Source organism: Bos taurus, chromosome 5 (genome assembly GCF_002263795.3).
Source record: "Bos taurus isolate L1 Dominette 01449 registration number 42190680 breed Hereford chromosome 5, ARS-UCD2.0, whole genome shotgun sequence".
Classification (NCBI taxonomy): Eukaryota; Metazoa; Chordata; class Mammalia; order Artiodactyla; family Bovidae; genus Bos; species Bos taurus.
Window position 1 is genome coordinate 104,036,894 of NC_037332.1, and position 25,093 is coordinate 104,061,986.

The 25,093-nt window shown below is 53.3% G+C and overlaps 1 protein-coding gene across 7 annotated transcripts; it reads right to left on the reverse strand.

Moving 5' to 3' along the window:
- Positions 1-120: 120 nt before the first annotated feature.
- Positions 121-17,837, reverse strand: PLEKHG6 (pleckstrin homology and RhoGEF domain containing G6). 7 transcript variants are annotated; one of them, XM_024992690.2, is made up of 16 exons: positions 17,215-17,369; positions 15,704-15,909; positions 14,389-14,544; positions 12,988-13,152; positions 11,632-11,727; positions 11,339-11,389; positions 10,928-11,077; positions 9,967-10,077; positions 9,718-9,867; positions 9,382-9,519; positions 9,000-9,119; positions 7,541-7,673; positions 7,316-7,431; positions 2,130-2,275; positions 777-1,472; positions 121-332 (listed from the first exon to the last, which is right to left on the reverse strand). In XM_024992690.2, the coding sequence occupies exons 2-16, from the start codon at positions 15,839-15,841 to the stop codon at positions 323-325; spliced, it is 2,376 nt and encodes a 791-aa protein (XP_024848458.1). In that variant the 5' UTR covers positions 15,842-15,909; positions 17,215-17,369; the 3' UTR covers positions 121-322. The 7 variants fall into 7 exon arrangements, 6 of the variants coding, with proteins under 6 accessions (XP_024848458.1, XP_059743075.1, XP_059743074.1 ...); XM_059887092.1 differs by lacking the exon at positions 17,215-17,369 and adding an exon at positions 17,612-17,837 and having other exon boundaries at positions 9,718-10,077; XM_059887091.1 differs by having other exon boundaries at positions 9,718-10,077; positions 17,215-17,371.
- Between the last annotated feature and the right edge of the window lie 7,256 nt (positions 17,838-25,093).

Genomic DNA, 25,093 nt, shown 5'->3' on the forward strand with positions numbered 1-25,093 from the left:
GAGCCCTGATCCTGGTGGGGCACAGATGGAGTCAACCTGTGCTCAGTCTGGTACAACCACCCTGACCCCCACCCCAGGTTCTCTTTGCTCCGCCCTCATCTAGTGCTGCTTGGACGGTGGTTTTCACACACAACTTTATGTGGGGTTTCGGGGTATCTGTGATACATAAATGTACAGTTCTTGATCCCCAAAGTCCTCTGAGCAGGAGGGGCAGGATGCCTGGGGAAATGTCCTTGAGGTAGAGTCCCAGGGTGGAGGTGGTGACCAGCATTCATCAGAAGAGATTTCCTCCTGGAGAAATGCTAAGGGTCTTTCGTGTTCCTCACACGTCTCTGAAAGGGAAAGAAGCAGGTATCAGGTAGACGTGGGTGAAGAGTGAAGCTAAAGGCCTCTCCCTGCCACGACACCACTATCCCCATTCCTGCCCTCCTTTACTTTTTGCCTTTGCGCAGTGGCTAAGTCATGTCTGACTCTTTGTGACCTCATGGACTGTAGCCCACCAGGCTCCTCTATCCATGGGATTTTCCAGGCAAGAATACTGGAGTGGGATGCCATTTCCTTCTGCAAGGGACCTTCCCAACCCAGGGATCAAATTCGTGTCTCCTGCATTGGCAGGTGGATTCTTTACTGCTGATCCACCTGGGAAGCTCTCCTATGTTGACCCATCTCACAACCACCGCCCCCCCCAACCCAACCACCACCTCTTGCATCCCCGATGGTTCCACACTGGCCTTTCCCTCCACTCTGTCCCAAGCTGGCTTCCATTCTGCACTTACGATGTGGACAGGGGTGTGTCCAGGTGTACTACATGAGACCCTCGCATCCTCTGCAGTTGGACCCGAGTCAGCTTTCGAGGCCTGCTGTCTCCAGGCTCGGGGACGCCCTCAATCCTTTGACTGGCCAGTTCCTCACGGATCTCTCGGAGCATGTCCTCGGGCCGGAGTGGGTGAGGGGAGGGGGTGTAGTCAGGTCCCTGGAAGAGATACCCCTCTTCTTCATCCCCTGAGGACTCCCAGGGGCTTTCCTCAGAAGAGTCAGCGTGGGTTGGGGAGGGGCACAGTTGCCCCCGGAGCTGAGCCCTCTGCAATGTTTCCACCACCACATTCTCGCCCGTTGAGGTCCGGTCTTCTTCCTCAGACCAAGTTGGTGGATCTACCCTGGGAAGACTGCCTGCTTTCCGGACACCTTCCTCTGGCAGTACAGGGGCGCTTCGGCGTTGGGGAGCCTGGGGGTCAGAAGGCTGGGGACGCAGAGGGACATCTCGGAGTTCTAGGGTGGAGAAGGTGAGGCGAGGGTCCCGCCGAAGGGCCCTCAAACGTAGACGGCTCAGCGAGGAGTGGGACTCTTTGGGAGAGCCTGGGATGAGAGTGCCGTAGCCTGAGTCCGAGGTGTCATCTGGTACCGAGGGGGCATCATCATCTGTGTCTTCTGTCACCACCAGGTGGGGGATGACAGTCGAGGACTCGCAAGTCCTACAGTTAATAGCAAATGGTCAGAGTCAGATGCTGAGGGGTCAAGTTCAAGTCCAGGGAATCTCCCTTGATCTCTCCATCCAGAAATGGCCCCTCCTTCAAACTTATTTTGGTCTCACTGTTTGCACTTTATTGATTGTTTTTCTCATCTCACTGGCTAGACCACAAGCTTCTTTAAGGCATTTTAGCCCCTACGTTCGGGTCCAGAAACTTGTTATCAAGTATTTGCTCTTTCCTGAGCTCTGCTGAGTTCTCACCCACCATGGATGGAGTCTTTTTTTCCTCTTTAACAAACCAAGATGTTCAGCAACTGTGTTATTTTGGGTGAAGCTCTCACATTATCTGTTCAGATTTGAACTAGCCGGGTTCCTACAGCCCTGACATTCTGCAAAACCCCTGGCCTGGGGAGCCTATTCCTCTCGGTGAGTTTTCTCCTCTCCTGTCTGTTTCCTTTACCCTGTGCCCACCCAAGGCTAGCTAACCCAAAGGCGGTCCTTTACAGGGCTGGTGCCAAACTATAGCCTGGGTTCCTCAATCAGGTCCCACCCCACCCCCGCAGCCAAACTTGTCATTTCTAGCCTCATAGATTCCCCTTCCTTGCCTCCCAGCAGGCAGCCCCCCTACCTTGGGAGAACTTGTGCTCCCTGTGGTTCTTACCTGCCCTCCGTGCTGTTCTGAGAGCCCTCCTGGGAAGGCGTGGAGGGCCTGGTGCATGGGGACTCCCCATCTCGGTCCCGATAGAGGGCCAAGAGCTCCCTCTTCTGTTGGATATACTCCTCTGCCTTCAGCTTTTGCAGGGTGGCCTGGAGTGTGGAAACTTTCATTAAGAGCTCTCCTTTACTGAGCACCTGTTGTATGCCAGGTACCATGCTAAGTGCTTTACAAATATTATCTTACTTCATCTTCTCCACCACCCTATGAAGCAGATTTTTTTTGCTCCTACATTACTCCCAGAACTTCCCTGGTGGCTCAGTGGTAAAGAACCCACCTGCCAAAGCAGGAGACTTGGGTTCGATCCCTGGGCTGGGAAGATACCTTGAGAAGGAAATGGCAGCCCATCCCAGTATTCTTGCCTGGAGAATCCCATGGACAGAGAGGCCTGGCGGGCTACAGTCCATGGGGTTGCAAAAGAGTTGGACATGACTTAGGACTAAACCACAACTTTATTCCTGAGAAACAGAGACTCTGAGGTTAAGTAATTACCAAGGTCATGCCTTGGGAAAGTGGGATGGAGCCAAGATTTGAGCTCTTGAGCTGGTCCTGGGGGTAGGTGGGGGAACAGAAGTGCCCTTTCCCAAGCTGTACCATTCTTCCTGCCTGTCATGCTCCCTTGGCAAGCCCTCTCTCTGGTTTGTTTTTTCCTTCAAGAAGCCATTCCTGATTGGTGGTGACAGTGGCATAATTGCTCTGAATGATGCTGGATCCTCAGGTTACTCTTCCTCCTACCTGCAGAATGGGCAGGGGTATGCTTTGTCCTGGGCCGAAGACTCTGCTGTCCCTCAGAGATGAGAGCAACATCGTTCCAAGAGGAATGGAAAGAGGATATACCACATTTTGTCCTCCTTAGCATTTTCCTACGGGCACCATCAGAATAAAAGAGTGATGTCTGAGAAGTTGTTCATAAAGCCCTTCTACATGCATATGGATATTGGATACACATCACCACCTGGCAGAGTGGAAGCATGGATGTTAGCCCATTTTACAGATGAGAAAACAAGACTTAGAAAGATGAGTGGACTTGAACCAGGCCTTTGTGACGAAGCCTTTGTGAGTCCTAGTTCAATAACTGCACTATTTTTAAAGGGCAGCCTTAAAGGGTCAAGAACGATCCAAGGAAAACTTTTCTCTTGGCGGCAGGCAAAGGCGGCAGCGGAACCCTTGGAGAGGCTAAAGGCGGAGGTTTGGCAAAAAGGCTGTGGTGGCAGCTGCTGCAGGCAGCGCTGGTACCGGCACAGGCTGAAATGGCCTTATCACTGTGGAAATATCGAAGGACTTCCATGCTGGTGAGCAAACGGTTCCTGCCCGAGCCTCAAGCCTTCCTTCGCCAAGGGCCAGCAGCTGAGAGAGAACATCTGGCACATCAGGGGGCCGCTAAGACCACACCCCCAAGCTCTACTCTGATTGGTTGATTCCCATTAAGAAATTTGAATATGCTCTGGCCCCACCCCACCCAGAGTTGAAGTACATGATCCGGCAACTCTTAGGCACCAGGACCTTCCCAAAGCCTCTCTAGAAACACAGCGAGGTAAAGGGGACCTGGGTCTGTACGAGAGACATGTTGGAAAAATGGATGAACAGAGTCAGGAAAATAACCTCGGGTTCCTATTTCCAATTTTCCCACCCTGGCTTCCCAGTCACTGTCTCCTGCGAGGATTCTCAGCAGTCTCTTAAGACTTGGTATGTTGGCCAGAGCCAGGGTGATGGTTCCTGGGGGCAGGAGACCACCATGCCAGGCCAGGTCCTGTGACCTGAGTGTGGTGAGGGAAACGAGGTGGGAGGAGCTGGTCTTGGGGTCAGGGCAGCGCTGGGGCAGCCTGCTTGATGTTCGGGACCCAGGGATCCAACCTATATCTCTTGCATCTCCTGCACTGGCAGGTGGATTCTCTACCACTGATTCACCTGGGAAGCCCACCCTAGCCCTAACCTAACATTATGAAATGATCCCCAAAGAGTCTAGTTAATAACCATCACCATATGTTGTTACAAACATTTTTTTTCCCTTGAGAAAAGGACTTTTTAGGATCTGCTCTCTTAGCAACTTTCATAGTTCATCCTTATCTCTCACCTGAACTCCAGTCTGTTTCCATATTTCCACAAACCCCAAAAAGCCCTTAAGAGATCTCTGGTCTTCACAGGTGGCTTAGTGGTAAAAAATCCACCTGCCAATGCAGAAGATGCAAGAGATGTGGGTTCCATCTCTTGGGGGGGGGGGGGGAAGATCCCCTAGAGAAGGAAATGGCAACCCATCCCAGTATTCTTGCCTGGAAAATCCCATGGACAGAGGAGCCTGGCAGGCTACAGTCCATGGGGTCACAAAAAGAGTTGGACATGACTGAGCACACTTGCACTGCTAAGAGATCTCTACTTGGCTGTCTCCTACGACTTCATTTCCAAAGGTTTCTGTTTAAAACGAAACCTCACTACCGCAGCCCTACCCCACCCAGGAAGCAGCAACTAAACAAACAGGTTTCCCTTTCTGATGATTTCAGTTGTCTTTGCCAAAGGTTTCCCTTTCTGATGATTTCAGTTGTCTTTGCCAAGGCAGCTTTTCACACAGGAACCTTGCAAGCAAGTCATCCTTTGTCCTTGTGGGTCTGAGTTACCACGAGCTGCCACCACACTGCCTGCTTAATCTGAATGGTTTCTTTGAATCTTACCTGTGAGACAAGGACTGTTATTATTTAAATCCATTTTGCAGGTGAAGAAATGGAAGATCAGCCTCATAACTCCCCCAAGGTCACCCATTCAGTAAGAGGCAGAGCTGGGGTCTGAACCATGCATTCAATATAGGCTTCTCTTAGTCTCCCTAAGGCTCACTTGTCTCTTCTTTCTTCTTTAGCTCCTTTCTTCTTTTTCGCACCATGTCCCTAAGGCCATGGCACTCAACCTCCATGTTTCATACCCAAACTACTACGGTAAATCTCCTGCCACCAGTCTCTCCCTCTCTCAGCCCACCGTCACAAGGCCACCTAACAATTCAAGACCAGACACACAGATTTCACCATGGCCCTCCCTTGCTCAAGAATCTATGGCAACTCTCGTGTCAGCCTGCTAACTAAATTCAGACTTGTCCAGTCCACACTCTTCTGCAGGCCCTGGGGTCCCTGTAGAACTCGGCCCGTCATCACTGGCTCCACACAAAACCCTTCTCTACAGACTCAGAAGGCATGCTTACTGTTCCCCTCAAATAAATCCAGCCCAATTTCTCCCTTGAGTTTTCTGCCTGGGGTTTTCCCATCCTTAAAGTCCAACTCAAATCTTCCCTCTTCTTAAAAAAAAAAAAAAGTTTATTTATTTCTGGGTCAGGTCTTAGTTGCAGCATGAAGGATTTTTATTGTGTCATTCGAGATCTTTCACTGTGACACTCAGGCTCAGTTACCCTGCAGCATGTGAGATCTTAATTCCTGGATCAGGGATTGAACCCACAACCCTAGCATTGCAAGGTGAATCCTCAACCACTGGACCACCAGGGAAGCCTGCTTCCCTCTTCTTCGGACATTATGCTCCCATAGTGGGTTGAATAGTGGGCCCAGACAGACAGGTCTAGGTCCTGACTCCCAGAACCTGTGAATGTGGGTGACCTTGTTTGGAAGAAGGGTCTCTGCAGATGGGCCCAGATTCTAAGTGAAGGATCTCAAGATGAGGTCATCCTGGATCTGAGGCTAATGAGCAGTGTCTAAGAGACAAAAGAGGGATACTGGGACACAAAGACACACAGAGAGCTGGACCACGTGAAGACAGAGGCAGAGAGTGGAGTGATGCTGCCATAGGTTAAGGAACACTTGGAGCCCCTATGAGCTAGAGGAGGCATTGAAGGATGCCCCCTAGAGCCCTGGAGAGGACACCTCGATTTTCAACTTCCAGCCTCCAGAGCTGTGATGAAATACATTTCTGTCATTTTAAGACACCAAGTGGTAACCAACACAGCTGCATTTGGGGAACTTTGTTGGTGGTCGAGTGGCTAAGACTCCATGCTCCCAATGCAGGGGGCATCTGGGTTCAATCCCTGGTCAGGGAACTAGAACTCACATGCTGCAACTAACTAAAGATTCCCCATGCCACAACTAAGAACTGGCACAACCAACCAACCAACCAACTAAATAAATAAATATTTTAAAAACTATAGCTCCATTTGGGTCTCGCTGCTTCTGAACTCTAGTTTTTGTTGCAGGAATCTGCCCAGCGTCACTCGCCGGGTTAACATTTTCACGAGCTCTGTGTCATTTACAGGACAAAGTTCAAGTGCCCCAAGCATGGCATCTGGAAACCACATGATCTGGCAGGGCAGTGCTGCCCTTGTGCTGGATGCCCTGGTAACGCCACCCACTAGGCTGGTGATGGTCTTAACACACACAACTGCCTCCAATTTCCAACCTTCACACACTCTGCTCTCCATCTGGAATGTCTTTCCCACCCACCTCGTTCCCCCAACGTGCCCCAAGAGATCCACCAACTGGGCTCAGACAGTAGCTCCTTTTGAAGCCTTCTCATTATCCCTACCCTCTGCACAGTCCCTGCCCCAACCAACACCCAGACAGAGTGAGCCACGCTCTACTCCGTCCCTTCCACACGCTTCTGTCGCGTGTACACTCATTTGTCTAGATAGGCTGTAGCGTGTATTACGTGAGGGCAGAAATGGCATTTTATACTTTCTTGATTCCCCAGCCCCTTGCCTTTTGTACGCAGCAGGTGCCCTGTCTGCTGACTGGAAGCCCAAGTTCAGCAGTTAATTGTTTCACAGCCTCGAAACCTTCAGGGAAGTGTGTCTTGGCTGGCCCAGAAATGGGCATCCAAGCTGGCCAAAAGCTTCTTCTAGGCTCTTTTTTCTTTTATACTTTTTTTTTTTTCAGCCGTGTCCCATGGCTTGTGGGATTTTAGTTCCCAGACCAGGGACTGAACCCATGCTCTTGGCAGTGAATGCACAGAGTCCTATCCACTGGACCACCAGGAAATTCCTTCTTGATGGTCAAGGCTGTGTCTTCCTCTGAGAGCACACCAGAGGGGCAGAAGTTCTGGTCTGAAGCTGAGTGCTTCTCCCCTAGCTTCTCTCTCCTCTCCTTGATCCTCCCCTTTAGTGTCTGAGCTGCAGGGCCCTCCCCAGCCCCACGCCCAGCATCACACACCTGGGCCTGCTGGGTCTTCTCCAGCCACCGGGCCCGGTTGGCAGTGCTGGGACAGTGCACGGTGAGGGCGCTGGAGACACACTGGAATTCAGTGAGGTGGATCAGCAGGAAGCTGCCTGGGGGCAGGAAAAGGTCTGCTTCCAGGGCTGGACCTTATCTGATCCCCAACCCCACCTCTGCTTCTGTGGCCGATGGGAAGGGAGACAGAAAAGAGGAGAGACTTACTGGGATCACGGAGCGGCCGGCACACAAGCTTCTCCAGCATGAGGGGCGGGCGGATAACCTTGGCTTTGTCCGCCTTGCGAGGGGGCTTGGTCACCAGGAGCACATCAGAGAACAGGAACAGGTACACATCCAGCTAAGGGCGTGCAAGGAGAGAGACAAGGGTCAGCTGGAGCAGGGGTGGAGAGACAGGGGTCAGGCATGGGTGTGCGGGCAACACAGAGCAGCGGGACTGAGAGCTGGGAGCCCCTCAGTGTGGGCACGTCTCTTTACAGGAAAGAAAGTGGCTGACTTGAGTCACAGCAACCAGCAGAGCAAGGCCAGAACCATCTCCTCCTCCCAACACACACAGACACACACAGAGAGACACATGGACACAGACACAGACACAGACACACACAGAGAAACATATGGACACACACACACACATAGAATACAGACATAGACACAGAGACACAGAGAGACATATGGATACACACAGACATAGACATAGACACACACAAAGATACACACAGAGAGACACGCGGACACACACACAGACACACACACATAGAATAAAGACATAGACACAGAGACACAGAGAGAGACATACGGACACACACAGACATAGACACACACAAAGACACGCGGACACACACACAGACACACACACATAGAAAACAAACATAGACACACACATAGACACACAGACACACACACATAGAATAAAGACATAGACACAGAGACACAGAGAGAGACATACGGACACACACAGACATAGACACACACAAAGACACGCGGACACACACACAGACACACACACACAGAATAAAGACATAGACACACACAAAGATACACACAGAGAGACACGCGGACACACACACAGACACACACACATAGAATAAAGACATAGACACACACATAGACACACAGACACACACACATAGAATAAAGACATAGACACAGAGACACAGAGAGAGACATACGGACACACACAGACATAGACACACACAAAGATACACACAGAGACACGCGGACACACGCACAGACACACACACATAGAAAACAAACATAGACACACACATAGACACACAGACACACACAGAGACATATGCACATGCAGACACACACACAAAGACACACAAAAACACAGAAACCCATAGACACACACAGACATAGACACACACAGAGACATATGGACACACACAGACACACAAAGATACACACAGAGTATCTTTGTGTGTATGGACACACATACAGACACAGACACACATACACAGAATACAGACATAGACACACACAAAGATATACACAGACACACAGAGAGACACATGGACACACACAGACACATGGACACTGGCAGAGATACACACACAGACACACACATAGGCACACACACACACACACACACACAGCCTCCTCCTCCCATTTGCAGCCTCTGATCCAGCCTCTTCCCTTCCCTCCCATCGTCCCTGTTTCTCACCTTCCCTTCACGTCCCTCCTTCACACGCGCGGGCCCCTCGAACAGCAGCTGCCTGGTGTGCTCTGGAGCGACCCCCAGCATGGGGGCCATCAGGTCCAGGGTGGAGAAGGGTCGCAGGTTCTGAGGGTGCAGAGAGCAGAGTGGGCACCGGAAACCCCGCCCCTTGGAGGAGTGCCTCCGGTTCACCCCCCTAAGCCCGCCCCGGGGCCCGCCCCCTGCGCCCCCCCCGCTCCCCTCGCGCCCCCCCCCCCCCCCCCCCCCCGTCCCCAGCCCAGCCACGAGGAACGATGGCCACACGCAGAGCCCTTGGCACCTCTGCCCCTCTCCCTCCAGGCCTGGGGACCTTACTTTCCCGAAGCCCCCTTCCCTCTGTCTCTCTCACCTTCTCCACCTCCTCGCTGGACGGCTCCAGCACCTCGTAGGGCCCGATGCGCCGGGCTGCAGCCACCAAGCTCTCCTGCTCTTCGCCCTGGCGCACCTGCTTGTTGATGTGTTGCAGGAATGACTCCATCGCTGCGATCTGGGGGAGCGGGAGGGGAAGGCTGCGGAGGAAGATGGCGCGGCTCCTCGCCTGTTCATCCCACCCACTGACGACATCAGCGCCACACGGGCAGATACGCATGAGAAAGGAGACCTCAAGGGTTCCCGGAGCTGCACCCCCACACACCAGCCGCCGACAGCCCCCGCCTCCCGCAGGGGTCAGCCCTGCCGGTCCTACCATGGCGGTCAGGGCCTCCCGGGCCTGGGGCTTGGGGGTCCTCTTGAGCACAGCCTGAAGCAGCAGAGGGTACTTGGTGATGCGCTGGTGGGGCTTGATGAGCAGGTCTCCCAGCATCTGCCTTCCCGAGAGCTTGTGCTTCTCACACCACTGCCAGGGAAGGGGCGCAGGGGTGAGGGACTGTAGGCTACCTTCCTGCCTTGGACCAAGGTCCGCCGCGTCCCCCTTCCCCAGTGAGTCCTCTCCCACCTGCACGAAGATGTGGAAGAGAGGGTTGTGGTCCTGCTGCTCCCGGGCGTAGGCCATGGTCTGCCTCACTCGCAGGCAGTATAGGACGTAGGGCTGGAAGCGCTGGCTGCACTGGAGGGACAGGTGTGGGGACGGGGAGCGGGCAGGGGAAGGCGGGATGAGATACCTGCTCCAGCCACACACAACACGCAGAGCAGCCTGGCCTAGACCCTTCCTCCAGTGCCTGCCAATCCAGACCCTCCTCAACTTCCAGCCCCGCTCCCTGGACTCCAAGGAGGAGTTGAGGTCCTGAGGGGTCGACCCGATTCCACCTCTGAACTCCATCCTCAGCCCCTGCTGTGCCCTGCTGCTCTGGATTTCACCCACCATCAATAATTCAGCAGACTGTTGTTAGGGTGCTGCAGATCCCATTTCAGCCCAGCTGTGGAGTGGCGACCTGAGGCTTGCCCAGAGCCCTGCCCTGGAGAAGGGGGTCACAGAAGGCCCCCAGGAGACTGTGCCCCCACCTCTCTACCCCAGCCCAACCCTGCAAGGCCATGCTTCCCTGGCTGGGGAACTGGGCAGAGGTTGGATCCCCAGCCTCTTGCTTGCCAGTGGCCTGTGGTCTTTCACATCCCCTCCCCCCAGGCTCCCAAGGGACAAGTCACTAAGGCCCCAGTCTTGTTTTCTGATGCTTGTCCCTGAATCTCTGTCCCGGACATCAGATTTCATGATGTGTGTAGCCCTTCCCTGAGACAGTTGCCCTCTGGGATGTTCAGAAGCCCAAAGAGCCCTGGGGACAGAGGTCATACTGGTGAAATGAAGGCAGGAGATGAACTGGTATTTGAGGGTAAGGGCCATGTCTTTGGACTTGCTTGAATTACAGCAGGATTCCGGCGGCAAGCGCTTGCCCTGCGGACAGGACCCCTCAGGGCCTTCCCAGTTCCACCCCATCTGGAAGCGGCCCTTGTGCCCTCCTCACCGTCAGGAAGCCATCCTGCAGGCTGACCGGGTCCAGAGGCTGGCCTGAGGCTCGTGTGTCCTCTAGGGTGGGCCCCAGCACCTCTTCCCAGAAGCTCCGGTGGGCTCGAATCAGGTTGGGGACGTTTCCAAATAGGGTCTCAGCTGACACCTGGGGGAGGGGGTGGCACTCAGCCATGTGTCTGGGCAGGTGACCCACGGGCTGCACTGGCCACGGACAGGCAGGCCAACTGAGCCTGGGTGCGGGGAACTGGGGTCTAGAGCAAGAAGTGGAGTGGGGACGGCGGGAGGTTGGGGTCCTAGTAGATGGGGCAGTGGCATTTCAGTTCTCTGTGACCTTGCCCCCCCAGGCCCTGGGCTCAGTCCACCCACACTAATCTGTCCCCCCGCCCCACACCACGTGCCCACTCACTTCCGTCAGCAGACCCACGCGCTGCAAGTTCAGCAAACCCGCAGCTAGGAGCTGGATGCAGGGAGAGAGAGGGTCTTAGTGCCTGGTCTCCTCCTCTCGGACCCCAGCCTCACCCTTCACAGCATCCCCACCCCCATCTTCAGTACCACAAACCTCTCTCCCAAGACCCTGGGCAGGGGGCTCTAGGTATCCTGCCCCTCCCTCTCCAACAACCCTGCCCCGTCCTGGTCTGGATGATGGGGGATGATTCGAGGGCCAGGGCCGGGCCGATGGGTGGGCGGGGGGTGGCTCACATCCGTCATGATCTTGAGCTTCCGCACGTAGATGAGCTCCGTGGTCAGTAGCTCCCACAGGGCCTCCTGCTGGTGGCAGAGGTCCCGGCTCATCTCCTGGGTGGGGATGGGGCTGGTGAACGATGACAAGACCAGCTGCTGCCGTCTGCTAAATGCTACCGGACATGCGTCCTAGACAGCCTTTAACCTTCTCCGTCTTCCAGTGTGGAGGGGGTGTTTGTCATCCTCATGTCATGAGGCGATGGAGGCACAGAGAGGCTTGTTGTCTTGTCCAAGGTCTCACTAGTACCTGGTGGGGCCTCACCTAGTACCTGGTGGGGCCTCACTAGTACAGGGCTGGGTCTCACTAGTACCTGGCGGGGTCTCACTAGTATGTGAGGGTTTCACTAGTACCTGGCGGGGCCTCACTAGTACCTAGTGGGGCCTCACTAGTACAAGGCTGGGTCTCACTAGTACCTGGCGGGTTCTCACTAGTACCTGGGGGGGTCTCACTAGTACCTGGCTGGGCCTCACTAGTACATGGCGGGGTCCTGGGGCCACTAGTACCTGGGGGGCTCACTAGTACCTGGCGGGTCTCACTAGTACCTGGTGGATCTCACTAGTACCTGGCGGGGCCTCACTAGTACATGGCGTGGTCTCACTAGTACCTGGGGGGGCCTCACTAGTACCTGGCGGGTTCTCACTAGTACCTGGGTGGGATCTCACTAGTACCTGGCGGGGCCTCACTAGTACATGGCGGGGCCTCACTAGTACGTGGCGTGGTCTCACTAGTACATGGCGGGGCCTCACTAGTACCTGGCGGGGTCTCACTAGTGCCTGGCGGGCCTCACTAGTACTGGCGGGGCCTCACTAGTACCTGGCGGGGCCTCACTAGTACCTGGCGGGTTCTCACTAGTACCTGGTGGGGGCCTCACTAGTACATGGCGTGGTCTCACTAGTACCTGGGGGGGCCTCACTAGTACCTGGCGGAGCCGCACTAGCACCTGGCGGAGTCTCACTAGCACCTGGTGGGGCCTCACTCATGGCATGGTCTCACTAGTACCTGGGGGGGCCTCACTAGTACCTGGGAGGGGTCTCACTAGTACCTGTCGGGGCCTCACTAGTACCTGGCGGGGTCTCACTAGTACCTGGCAGGGTCTCATTAGTACCTGGCGGGGCCTCACTAGTACCTGGCAGGGCCTCACTAGTACCTTGTGGGGTCTCACTAATACGTGGTCGGGCCCAGATCTGAAGCTTCAGTGACATGCCTCTAAGTGCTGTCCCTGTGGACCCCACTTCCCATGGCCTTTCCCTCCTCTGGGTCAGAGGTGAGGGGGGTGTGTGTGTGTGTCTCGGACCCCACGTGGTCAGGCTCACCTTGTGCCCAGGCACCAGCTCCTTCCAGGACTTCTCAATGGCCACGCTGTTGTCGTTGCCCTCCCCGATCTCCCAGTGCTGCCGGTCCTCCCGGGGCAGGCGGGGCATCCCAAACATGCTGAAGGTATGCAGCCTCACCTGCAGCTCGTGGGCCTTGGTGACTTCCTGGGGGCGCCAAGAGGGGATTAGTTCTGGCACCTGGACCACCCGGCCGATGAAGGGCTGCATGTGTGCATACGTGTGTGTATGTGAGAGAGCTCATCTTTAGGTGGGTTGATAAGGAGTCTGGGGCCCTTGAGGAGAAAGGAGTCTAGAGCCCTTGAGAAGGAGAAAGGGGTCTGGGGGTCTCAAGGAGAAAAGGACAAACTTTTTACACTGTTTCGACTTAGTCAATATAACAATGTATCTTGCTTGAGGGAATGTTTCCCCTTAACAAGAACCTTCTGACTAATCTTGTTATCTTAAGACATATATTGTGGGAGTGAGTCTGGTGAAAGTGAAAGTGAAGTTGCTCAGTCATGTCCGACTCTTTGTGACCCCATGGACTATAGCCTACCAGGTTCCTCCTGTCCATGGTATTTTCTGGGCAAGAATACTGGAGTGGGTTGCCATTTCCTTCTCCAGGAGATCTTCCCAACCCAGGGATTGAACCCAGGTCTCCCCCATTGTAGGCAGACGCTTTACCGTCTAAGGCACCAGGGAAGTCCATTAGCTCTAATCTTATTAATTTAAGCTGTATGTTGTGGGAGTGGGCCTGGTAAAACTCTATAGGGCCCTGATAAGACTAGGGAGGGGGACACTCTCCGTCCCCGTTCTGATGTCTGTGTCAGAAGCTTTCTCTGTCCCCTTTCACTTTAATAAAACTCTGCTACACAAAAGCTCTTGAGTGATCAAGCCTGGTCCCTGGTCCTGAATCTGACATTGTTCACTGTAAGTTATCATATGTGTGTGTGCGTGTGTATGTGAATGGGAGGTGGCAAGCAGCCCTGAGCATGAGTGGGGACACGGAGGCCTGGCAGGGGCGGGGAAGATCAACCCTGGCTGGGATTACAGGGGTTGGCATAAGGCTGGAACCCGTATGGAGAGGAGCCTTGTCTGCAGGAAGGTCCCTGACTCCCGGCTCCCTAATCAGAAAGACAGCTTCCAGGTCTCTCCTGAGTCAGACCCCTTCAGAGGGACCTTCAGGTGAGGGCCCGAAGGGGGCTTAGGGAACCAGCAGTCCCGGGAATATTTGGACACTTGCCCGTAAAGTGGACATTCTTATGAGACAGCCTGGCTGGGAGATGCTCCCCTGAGAGGGTCTCTAGAGCTACACTTGGCTTCTTGGAGGACTCTGGTGTTCTCAGCTCTGATCGCAGCTCAGGCTGGGAGCTCGGTGATGGGAGAAGAGGGACCCCTCACCTTGAGTTTGGGGGAGTGAGGTGTCCCGACCCCAAAGGGACTTCCATGCGTCTTCTCGGGCTCTGGTTCTCGAAGCCTCAGGGGAGAAAGGCGTCGGGCCGGGCCAGAACCCGTGGTGAAAGGGACATAGCCCATGAAGCGTCGGCGGCTGGGATCCTGGAGGAAGAGCAGGGGGAGCTCTGGGCGTGCCCTCTTCCCGCAGAGGTCCCAGAGAGGCAGAGTGGTGCCCGGCTTAGCTCTGGACAGCGTCCCCTACACCTGCCTGCAAGTTGGGCTGGCTCACCGCTCCCCTAAAACCAGTTTAGTGTGAGCCGCTCCGGCCCTGAGTCACAGTGGTCGCTGCCAGGAAGGCTGCCTAGATGGGCAGGAGCCAGTCGGGCAGGGCAGAGGGGCCGGGGGTAGACGCGGCCTCGTGCAGAGCAGGCACAGAGGCACGTACTCGACTGGGCTCTGCGTGTGCCCGAGTGTCCCCAGCTCCCGTGTGCTCCCTACACTCTGGCTGTGTGTGTGCACAGGGCCCAGTGCACATGCACTCTGCGACCCACGCACACATGTGTGCCCTCCCATCCCGTTGGGAGTGGCTGCCCTTCTGTGGGAGAAGTTGAGGCTTGGGCTAGCAGTCCCTCCTGGGCAGGCCTGGTCACATTCCTTGACCTGCCTGTGGCCTCACTTACCCCATAGACTTCCTAGTCTCCCTTCCCACCCTCGGTGGTGTCCCATGGCCAAACCCTCCTCCAGTCAGACGAGGGATATCCCCAGCTGGAAACAGAATTGACCTCAAGGTGGAGGGAGGCCAAGGGAAAGGCCGCTGGGCCTCCACGCCCCTTTCCTTGGTCAGCGCTGGAGGCTGGCCGGTGGGTGGAGCCGGGCTGGAGCCAGGCAGGCCCCCACACCCCTCCCCACCTGTAGAATAGGGGCACCTTGAACCTTTGCTCTTCCTCCAGGCCTGACTCAGAGGAGGGCAGGTCTCAGGACGCTGCTCACAAGCTCTTCCCTAGTAAAGGTAGGAGTCTGGGAGGCACTGAACCCTGGGTTTGGTGACCTCCCACCCCCAGCTCTGTGCCTCCAACAGCACCGAGGGCCTGGCCCCTCCTGGCTCTCTGCCTCACCTGCTCCTTCTGTCTGGGGTGAGTGTGGAGTCCTGGGACCCTGGCCCCACACAACCGTCCTCTCCCTCACAATCCAGGAGAGAAGGCGGGGATGTGGGCTGGGATGAGTGCCACCCAAGGCCTGGCAAGGGGACAGAGACTTGAAAGCCAGGGTGTCCTCCCGCCTGCCCCGCCCAGATCACCTCTGGGGCACAGCCCGGACTCACCAGCAAAAGACCTCCTTGCGGATAGACATTGCCTGGAGGACTCGAGACCGAGGCCCGATACCTGCCTCCATAGGTCTCAATGCGGGAGGCCACCAGCCCTTGGAGGGGACTCTTATCAGGAGGACCCAAGGCCTGCATCCCTTCTCTCCTGGGTCACCTGCAAAGGCTCATCACTCCACTGTGCAGGGGAAAGGGGCCCCCTGAGGCTGCAGAGAGAATATAAGGATCAAAGGGCCAGCCTTGGTTAGTGGAGGGTGCAGGGCTGGAGACAGAGGTGGAGGGGGAGGGGAAGAAGAAGAAGGGAAGGGGAGAGCCCAGTTTGCTTGTTGGGAGTGGGTTGGGTACACTCCCACATGCTGGGCAGAAAGCCCCTTGGAACATACCCCCTCATTCACATGTGCATACTTGGGATACCAGTTCCTGCACTGGCTTCAAAGGATGCTGACATCCTAAAGAGTAGCTGGGATCAAGAGTTACAGACAGGTTCCCTGCTTCCTGGGTGCCCCCAGGTGAGGGGGATGCCCCTTGCACCTAGCAACACCCTTCCCTCCCCAATACACAGGAGTGGAGGTGCGGGGGGGAAGTTGCCGGGGTGGGGGGGTGGTGGGCAGGGGTGGTGAAGACAGCCCGATCTGCCACCTGTTTTTGCACAGCCCACAAGCTAAGAATGGCTGTTTTACATGTTTAAATATTTGGAAAAGTCAAAAGAAGAATAAACTTAAAAAGTAAATAAAATCATGAAAAAGAAGAATAGTTAACAACACAGGAAGATCATATTCAATTCAAATATCCATGTCCCTAAAGAAAGCACTATGGGATCACAGACACGTTCCCTGCTTGGTCAGTTGTGACTTCCTCCCTGCTAGCTATGACAGAGACCGCAGCGCCTTCAAAGTCTGAAATATTTACTCTCTGGCAACCTATTCCAATATCCTTGCCTGGAGAACTCCATGGACAGAGGATCCTGGCAGGCTACATACAGTCCATGGGGTCGCAAAGAGTGGGACACGACTGACTAACACACACACACACCTAAAGGAACGCCCCACCCCTAACCTGGACCCTCAGGCCATGGGCAGGTCTTAGACTGCTGGCCTTAGAGATGAGCAGAGAGGGAGCAGGCTCTGTCTGGTTTGGCCAGCCTCTGGGAGCCCCTCGGTGAGGCTGGGAGACACGCGGGGGGCTCCATCCCCTCCCCCTCAACCTCGGTAGAGGCCTCCCCGCTCTCTGGGTGGGCCGGGCTTGGAGAGGAGAGACCGCCTAAGCAAGTGCTGGTGTCCCTCCAGGTGGGCCCCGGAACCCCGCTCCGCCTCCCCTTACCTTTCCTCAGATTTGTGAGCAGGGGAGAGCAGCGCTCCTTGCCTCCCAATAACCCTCCCTCCTTGGGCTCCGAGTCCCTCTCCCCTCCCTCTCCCCGCAGCCCCGGGTCCTTTCTGAGCTTTGACCCGCTTCCCTTCCTCTGGGCTCCGCGACCCCCGCCTCCCGTCCCGCCCCGCCCTCCTGCCGTTCACCTGTGCCCGCAGGTGTCCCGGCGCCCTCTGTCCGCGCCGCCAGCCCCGCGGTCTCCGACGACGACTCCCCCGGCGATACCCGCCCCGCGGCCCGGCCGGGTCTGGGACCGAGCGACCCGCAGGACCGGGGCTGCGTGGAGCCGGGCCGGGAGGGCGGGGGCGGGGCAGGGGCGGGGCAGCGGGCTGGCTCCTCCCTCTCCCGCCAGCATCCGACCCGCCGCGCAGCGGGCGCCTTCGGTCCCTGGGCACCGGGCGGCTCTGCCTCGCTCCGCAGGGCTCCCTCCTCCCTTCCCCTCGTCCCTGAAGTCGCCACCCACCCAGTCCGGCCTGTCACCCTCGCGCGCTGCCTTCCGGGTCGGCGGTGGTAACGACCGAGTGACCCGCTGCAGGTGCCCACCTCGCTTTCCGCGTCGGTGAGTGGCCGGCTAGCCCCGTGCCCCGGCCTCGGCCTCGTCTTCCTCCTTTAACCAGGCAGGAGAGCAGGACCGGCCGCAGAAAGGGCCTCGGGGATCAGGGACCCCGGGGGCACTGCCCCCTTCTGGCAGCGGAGTCCAAAGTGTGACCCTTATCTCTGCTTGTCGGCTCCAGCCATCTGGTGGAAGGTTGGACTTAACCTTTGCTCCGGGGATGGCGCCTGATGCCAGGCTGAGGCTGGCCCAACACTTCTCCCACTAACCAAGTCTGGGGGTGGGCGGACCCCACTCTTAACTGGCAAACAGCCACACTCCCGCCTTCAGGAGGGCGTCTGAGCACCTGCGGCCACTAATAAAACAGACACTGTTCAAGGAAGGGCACACTTCACATTCCCAAGTCAGGACACATAGTCTGACAGAAACATGGGATATCAAGAATCAGGAGTGTCCATAGATGTGCGGTCACTGTCATCTCACACTCGGGGAGCCAAAGACCCAGTGGAGGGTGGGAGGGAGGTGGGAGCAGGTCTGAATGCAATGGCTCCAGCCCTCCACTGAGTCCTGTGGTCTTCTCCTGTGAGTCGGCTATGTGGTGATACATGGACACTTTCTTTGCTTTCAAAAGCTCCCTCTCTTATTGTATCGCTGGCATATTGAACCCACCAGTAATTTCAGGTGTTCCAGTCCTCGCTGACTGTGACGGCTCTTTTTGATGTGGAAGAGGGATCTTTATCCTTTGATACTTTCTAATTTCGTCCACCTCCCTCCTATTGCCCTCCAAGTATTCTCTTGTTCTGAGCTTGCTGTGATGTGATTGCTCTTGTAGTTCAGAAGAGATGTTGGTATCTCCAGCTCTATACATCCTTACTTCTTGTTTCCTGCTTTCCAGTTGATTCGGATCAGTTTTAGGGAGAGCAGTAGGATGGGGCAGGAACTGGGATGGAGAGAAGCCTTTTTCCCATTCATGTGTGTGTGCGTGTGAAAGATGGAGAGAGAGACCCAGAGATAACAAGACTAGCCATGAGGGAAAGACAGCCAGTAAACAGGAGGTGGTGATTACTGGCAGTATTAAATGACACCCCAGACACTGCTGGTGGCAAGGATGCCCTCCCAGTTCTCCAGGAAGGAAGTGGAGGGAGTAAGAATGGAATTGAAATTGAGAGACCAGAGGCAAGCCCGGACTTACAGGCTCTGGGGAGAGCTGGCTGGACTGGCCCAGTGGACATGAGGGCGTTAACCCTTTCACTTCCCTCTAGGCTGAGATCCAATCTCCACCAGCCACTGCCCCAGGGCCTGACTTCAGCCCCTCTGGGAGGCAAGGTTCCCAGGGAAAGCTGGAGTCTAGAAGCTGGGGGAGTGGCCGGCAGGAGTGTGTGGGCTGGGAGGTCGGACTCCTATGTTCTATTTGTTCTACTCTGGCCTCCTTAGATGGTTCCTCTCACAGTCTCCCTTGTCCTTCGGTGCTGTGGAGAAAAGACCCCTGCCTGTGATAGGTTGAGAGGGGAACACAACTCAGGGAGCTGAATGCAGCCTAAAGACTTGAGAGATTGGCGGATTGGCCTCTACTGAGTGGAGCTGGGGTGGGGGTGGGGACACCTGGATAGTGTCTTTCTTCCTGGCAGACCCCCGCCTTCTCTCATACCCCTCCCTCTTTTTTTTGGCTGCACCACACAGCTTTAGGCATCTCAGTTCCCTGACCAGGGATTGAACCTGCGTCCTCAGCAGTGAAAGCACAGAGTCCTAACTACTGGACCACCAGAGAAGTCCCCCAGCTTGAGTCCCATTTCTCCTCTGACCCTCGGTTTCTGCCCCAGTGCAGATGACCCCATCAAGTCCCCAGCTGGACCCCACAGCTAACAAGGTGTCATCTGTCCAGGAGCGGAGCTCTGAGGAACAAAATGTCTGTCCAGTACAGCATGAGGGTAACTTCTGGGGCTGGTGTAGGGAACCCCAAGTCCCTCCTGCCTTTCCTCACAGGTGGGAAGGTCAGGGAGATTGCCCTGATTCCTGAACTCTGCCCAGCCCACACTTCTCAGGGCGGGGTGGGGGCCATCTGGGTTAATGAGGTGCTGGCAGGCACTGGCAGCCAGGCAGCTGATCGGAGGTGTGTCCTTCTCTAGGCAGAGCTGGGAAGGGTGAGGTTGGGCGGGGGAGCTGAGGGTTCCAGCTGGGAGGCACCAAGTCACGTGAGACAGATAAAACCAGGAGGCCAGGCCAAGGGGCACAGCTGACGGCGCCTTAGATGGGAACTGATGCCCTCCCTTCCTATGCCGCTTACTGGCAGTGTTCTCTGTGCCAAGGTGCGAGGGGTAAATAGAATACGCATTCCTAGTATGAGTATCCATATTGAATAGTACAGGCTTCCCTGTACTACCCTGTAGTTCAGCTGGTAAAGAATCTGCCTGCAATGCAGGAGATCCAGGTTTGATTCCTGTGTTGGGAAGATCCCCTGGAGGAGGGCATGGCAACCCACTCCAGTATTCTGGCCTGAAGAATCCTCACGGACAGAGGAGCCTGTCAGGCTACAGTCCATGGGGTCACAAAGAGTTGGACACGACTCAGCAACTAAGAACAGCACAGCAGCATTCCTATTACAAAGATAGTCCGTGACTTTCAGGAGATTACAGAAGAATGGGGACACAGACTAGTGGGGAACATTGGTATGTAAGTTACATGTAAGCAATGAACCAAGAGCTGTGGGAGGGACTAATAACTACACAGGGCAGCCAGGGAAGGCTTTGTAGAGGAGGCGAACGTTGTGCTGGGGCTTTGAAGATAACTAGGAGTTTGCTAGGTAGAGTAGGAGGGAAGGGCATTTCTGGAGGAGGGAATGGCATGAACGAAGACAAAGTGTTTAGAAAGGAAGGGGAAGGGACTTCCCTGGGGGTCCAGTGGTTAAGAATCCTCCTTCCAAGGGGAAGCTGATTCAGATTAGGGGACTACGGTCCCACATGTCTCTGGGCAACTCAGCCCTTGCACCACAACCAGAGCGCTCTTGAGCTGCGATGAAGACCCAGCACAGACAGAAAAAAAAAAGAAAGAGAAAGTGGGGAAGGGCAGGACTCCCAAAGGCCTCCTAAGAGTCTGCCCTGATGGCCTCCTGGGGACATCGCCCCCTCCCAACTGCCGATTTCTGGGTGGTGGCTTGAGAGGACTAACTTCTTCCTGGAGTTCAAAGACCTCAAATGTATGGTCCCGGTTATGCTTCCTGCCTTTCACCTGCTGCTCCTCTACTTTGTCCCTGGACCGTCCCCATCCTCTGAATCTACATCAGCTTCCCTGGCTCCATGAACTTGCTCAAGCACATCCCCGGGCCGGCATAGTTATCACTTCTGACCCCTTGTCCCCGCATCTCCACTTCCACTTCTTTCAATATCCTGCATCCTTCAGTACATTTTCCTGACAGTTCCTCAGCCAGAGCAATCACTTTCTTTCCTGCTTTCAATGCCTTGGCCACCAAGCTCCTTGGAAAGGCACCACCTAATCTTGCTGCTGTGGGCATAGGTGCCCACAGCCCTCACTGGACTCCTGGCTCCTTGGGGGCTGGGACACCCTAGCACAGGGGCTGGTGCAGGCCTAGCATCGCTGTCTGTGGAGTTGAATGGCCTTGACTTACTAAAGGACCAAGATAGAATGAACTTGCAGGTAGAATATCATATCTCTGCTCCTGCCGAAGTAACCACCTTTGTTTTTTATTTTTATTTTTATTTTATTTATTTTATTTTATTTTTTTTTACGCATCAGAAAAAATTTTATTTCACATGTTTTCCTTAAACGTTGCTAAAGAAATATTATAGAACTCAAATAGTATTACAACCACAATCCCCAATCTTCCTACTCCAATAATTATTTTTAGGCTTAATTTTATTTTATTTTTTTTTTTTTTGAAAATTTATGCCTTTATTTCAGTTGTTGTGTTGGCAATATCAATCTTAAAATAATGATGAAAAGTTAACTCTTTCCAAATATGGGTATTTTGGCTTATGGTGAAATAGCAGTAGCTTTAAAACAGTATAGTAGCTAGATCCTACCTATCTTTTCCTGGAATGCCCACTTCAACACCAAGCTGTCAGATACATTCCTGAACTTTTGAAGACATTATAATGATGGTAATGTCAGGCCAGGATAAAGAAAAACAGAAATGATCAGAAGACTGAGGGGAAAAAGACATGAGATGGAAAAAAAAAAAAATAGTTTGTATTGTCGACACCATCCAGTCTAGCAATTTTTACAGATGCTTTCTGTTTGCTCGAGACAGTTTATTGCTTATGTTATTTCTTCTGTTCCTTTTTTTTTTTTTAATTTTTCAGCACTTTATTTATTTATTTTTTTATTTGATAAATTTAACGCCTTTTATTGCCATACCTCATTTTACTGTGCTTTGCTTTAGTGAACTTTATAGATACATGTTTTTTTTTTTTTTCCTTGTTAATTTTCTGTTTAGTTGATCTATCCATAAGTGTGAGTGGGGTATTAAAGTCTCCCATTATTATTGTGTTATTGTTAATTTCTCCTTTCATACTTGTTAGAATTTGTCTTACATACTGCGGTGCTCCCATGTTGGGTGGATATATATTATATAATTGTTATATCTTCTTCTTGGATTGATCCTTTGATCATTATGTAGTGACCTTCTTTGTCTCTTTTCACAGCCTTTGTTTTAAAGTCTAATTTATCTGATACGAGTATTGTGACTCCTGCTTTCTTTTGGTCCCAATTTGCATGGAAAATCTTTTTCCAGCCCTTCACTTTCAGTCTGTATGTGTCCCCTGTTTTGAGGTGGGTCTCTTGTAGACAACATATGTAGGGGTCTTGTTTTTGTATCCATTCAGCCAGTCTTTGTCTTTTGGTTGGGGCATTCAACCCATTTACGTTTAAGGTAATTACTAATAAGTATGATCCCGTTGCCATTTACTTTATTGTTTTGGGTTCGAGTTTATACACCATTTTTGTGTTTCCTGTCTAGAGAATATCCTTTAGTATTTGTTGGAGAGCTGGTTTGATGGTGCAGAATTCTCTCAGCTTTTGCTTGTCTGAAAAACTTTTGATTTCTCCTTCATACTTGAATGAGATCCTTGCTGGGTACAATAATCTGGGCTGTAGGTTATTTTCTTTCATCATTTTAAGTATGTCTTGCCATTCCCTCCTGGCTTGAAGAGTTTCTATTGAAAGATCAGCTGTTATCCTTATGGGAATTCCCTTGTGTGTTATTTGTTGTTTTTCCCTTGCTGCTTTTAATATTTGTTCTTTGTGTTTGATCTTTGTTAATTTGATTAATATGTGTCTTGGGGTGTTTCTCCTTGGGTTTATCCTGTTTGGGACTCTCTGGGTTTCTTGCACTTGGGTGATTATTTCCTTCCCCATTTTAGGGAAGTTTTCAACTATTATCTCCTCAAGTATTTTCTCATGGTCTTTCTTTTTGTCTTCTTCTTCTGGAACCCCTATGATTCGAATGTTGTAGCGTTTAATATTGTCCTGGAGGTCTCTGAGGTTGTCCTCATTTCTTTTAATTCGTTTTTCTTTTATCCTCTCTGATTCATTTATTTCTACCATTCTATCTTCTAATTCACTAATCCTATCTTCTGCCTCTGTTATTCTACTATTTGTTGCCTCCAGAGTGTTTTTAATTTCATTTATTGCATTATTCATTATATATTGACTCTTTTTTATTTCTTCTAGGTCCTTGTTAAACCTTTCTTGCATCTTCTCAATCCTTGTCTCCAGGCTATTTATCTGTGATTCCATTTTAATTTCAAGATTTTGGATCAATTTCACTATCATTATTTGGAATTCTTTATCAGGTAGATTCCCTATCTCTTCCTCTTTTGTTTGGTTTGGTGGGCATTTATCCTGTTCCTTTATCTGCTGGGTGTTCCTCTGTCTCTTCATCTTGTTTAAATTGCTGAGTTTGGGAGTCCTTTCTGTATTCTGGCAGTTTGTGGAGTTCTTTTATTGTGGCGTTTCCTCACTGTGTGTAGGTATGTAAAGGTGGCTTGTCAAGGTTTCCTGGTTAGGGAAGCTTGTGTCGGTGTTCTGGTAGGTGGAGCTGTATTTCTTCTCTTTGTTCAGTCGCACTATGGGGAGGGAGGGAGGGATGCTGCAAACAAATGACACTGGCGTGCGCTCGCAGTGCCTCAGCCACACTGGGTCTGCCCCCGCTCACGGCGCGTGTAGCCTCCCTGCCCACACTGCTCAGGCTCTAGGTTGTTCCGCCGGGAACAATCCGAGGCTGGGCCTGGGTTGCATGCACCTCCCAGGTCCAAGCCACTCAGGTTCAGGCACTCAGGTAGTCCTCAGAGGCGCAGACTCAGTTGGGGCTGCGTTTTGTGCTCTTCCCAGGTCCGAGCAGCTCAGGTGATGAGGTGTTTGGCGAGCACCAATGCTGCGACTTATCGCCTCCCCGCCACTTGGTTATCTGGGTGTAAAACCGGCGCACCTTCTCAGGCAGATGTTGACCGTCCAGACCCCCAATAAGTTTTAGTTAGCAAAGAAGCCAGTTTTATAGATAATGTCTCTCTGGGGCTGCGATTGCCCCCTTCCGGCTCTGGCTGCCTGTCACCGGAGGGGGAAGGTTTGCAGCCGGCTACCTCTGTTTAGTCCTTTGTTCCGTGCGCGGGCTGGCGGTGTCTTAGGTTAGGGCTGGCTTTTCGCATGGTAGATATCCCACAGTCTGGTTTGCTAGCCCAAATTATTTCGCTCAGATAGTGCTCAGGGTATTCAGGCCAGATTCTTACTCTCAGCGATGCAGCCCGCGCCGCGCCTCCCTGCCCAGCCCCGGCTTGCTAATGGCGGATGCAGGCGTCTGCGCTGCTTCTCCGCTGGAGGAGTTACCGTAGGGCTCGCAATCTGCGAGTTTTAATTGTTTATTTATTTTTTCTCCCTGTTATGTTGTCCTCTGTGCTTCCAAAGCTCGGCACGGATTCGGCAGTGAGAAGGTTTCCTGGTGTTTGGAAACCTCTCTCTTTTTAAGACTCCCTTCCCGGGACGGAGCTCCGTCCCTCCCTCTTTTGTCTCTTGTATTGTCTTTAATATTTTTTCCTACCTCCTTTCGAGGAGTTGGGTTGCTTTTCTGGGTGCCTGATGTCCTCTGCCGGCATTCAGAAGTTGTTTTGTGGAATTTACTCGACGTTTAAATGCTCTTTTGATGAATTTGTGGGGGAGAAAGTGTTTTCCCCGTCCTACTCCTCCGCCATCTTGGCGCCTTCCCCCCACCTTTGTTTTTTAAATACTTGGAATGCTTCCCTAATTTCACTGGGGATTCCTGGTTCATTAGTGAAGCTTCAGCGTTTCCTCAGTGGCGCTCATCTAAAGGTTCCTGGCTCCTTAAGACAACCACTTCACGTAGGTTTTACCTCGCACACCAATTCTGATGGATTAATAGTGGAGTCTTCTAGAATATTTTGTCCAGGGCTTCCCTGGTGGCTCAGTGGTAAAGAATCTGCATGCTAATGCAGGAGACATGGGTT

Bases quoted from the DNA above. Each gene is read 5' to 3' on its own strand.
- PLEKHG6 (XM_059887092.1), bottom strand. From the start codon at position 15,841: ATGCAGGCCTTGGGTCCTCCTGATAAGAGTCCCCTCCAAGGGCTGGTG. The intron at 10,078-10,927 runs GTGAGGAGGGCA...CTGTCCCTCCAG, and splicing joins TGCAGGATGGCTTCCTGACG to TGCAGCCAGCGCTTCCAGCC. The intron at 9,520-9,717 runs GTAGGACCGGCA...CCGCTCCCCCAG, and splicing joins GGGAGGCCCTGACCGCCATG to ATCGCAGCGATGGAGTCATT.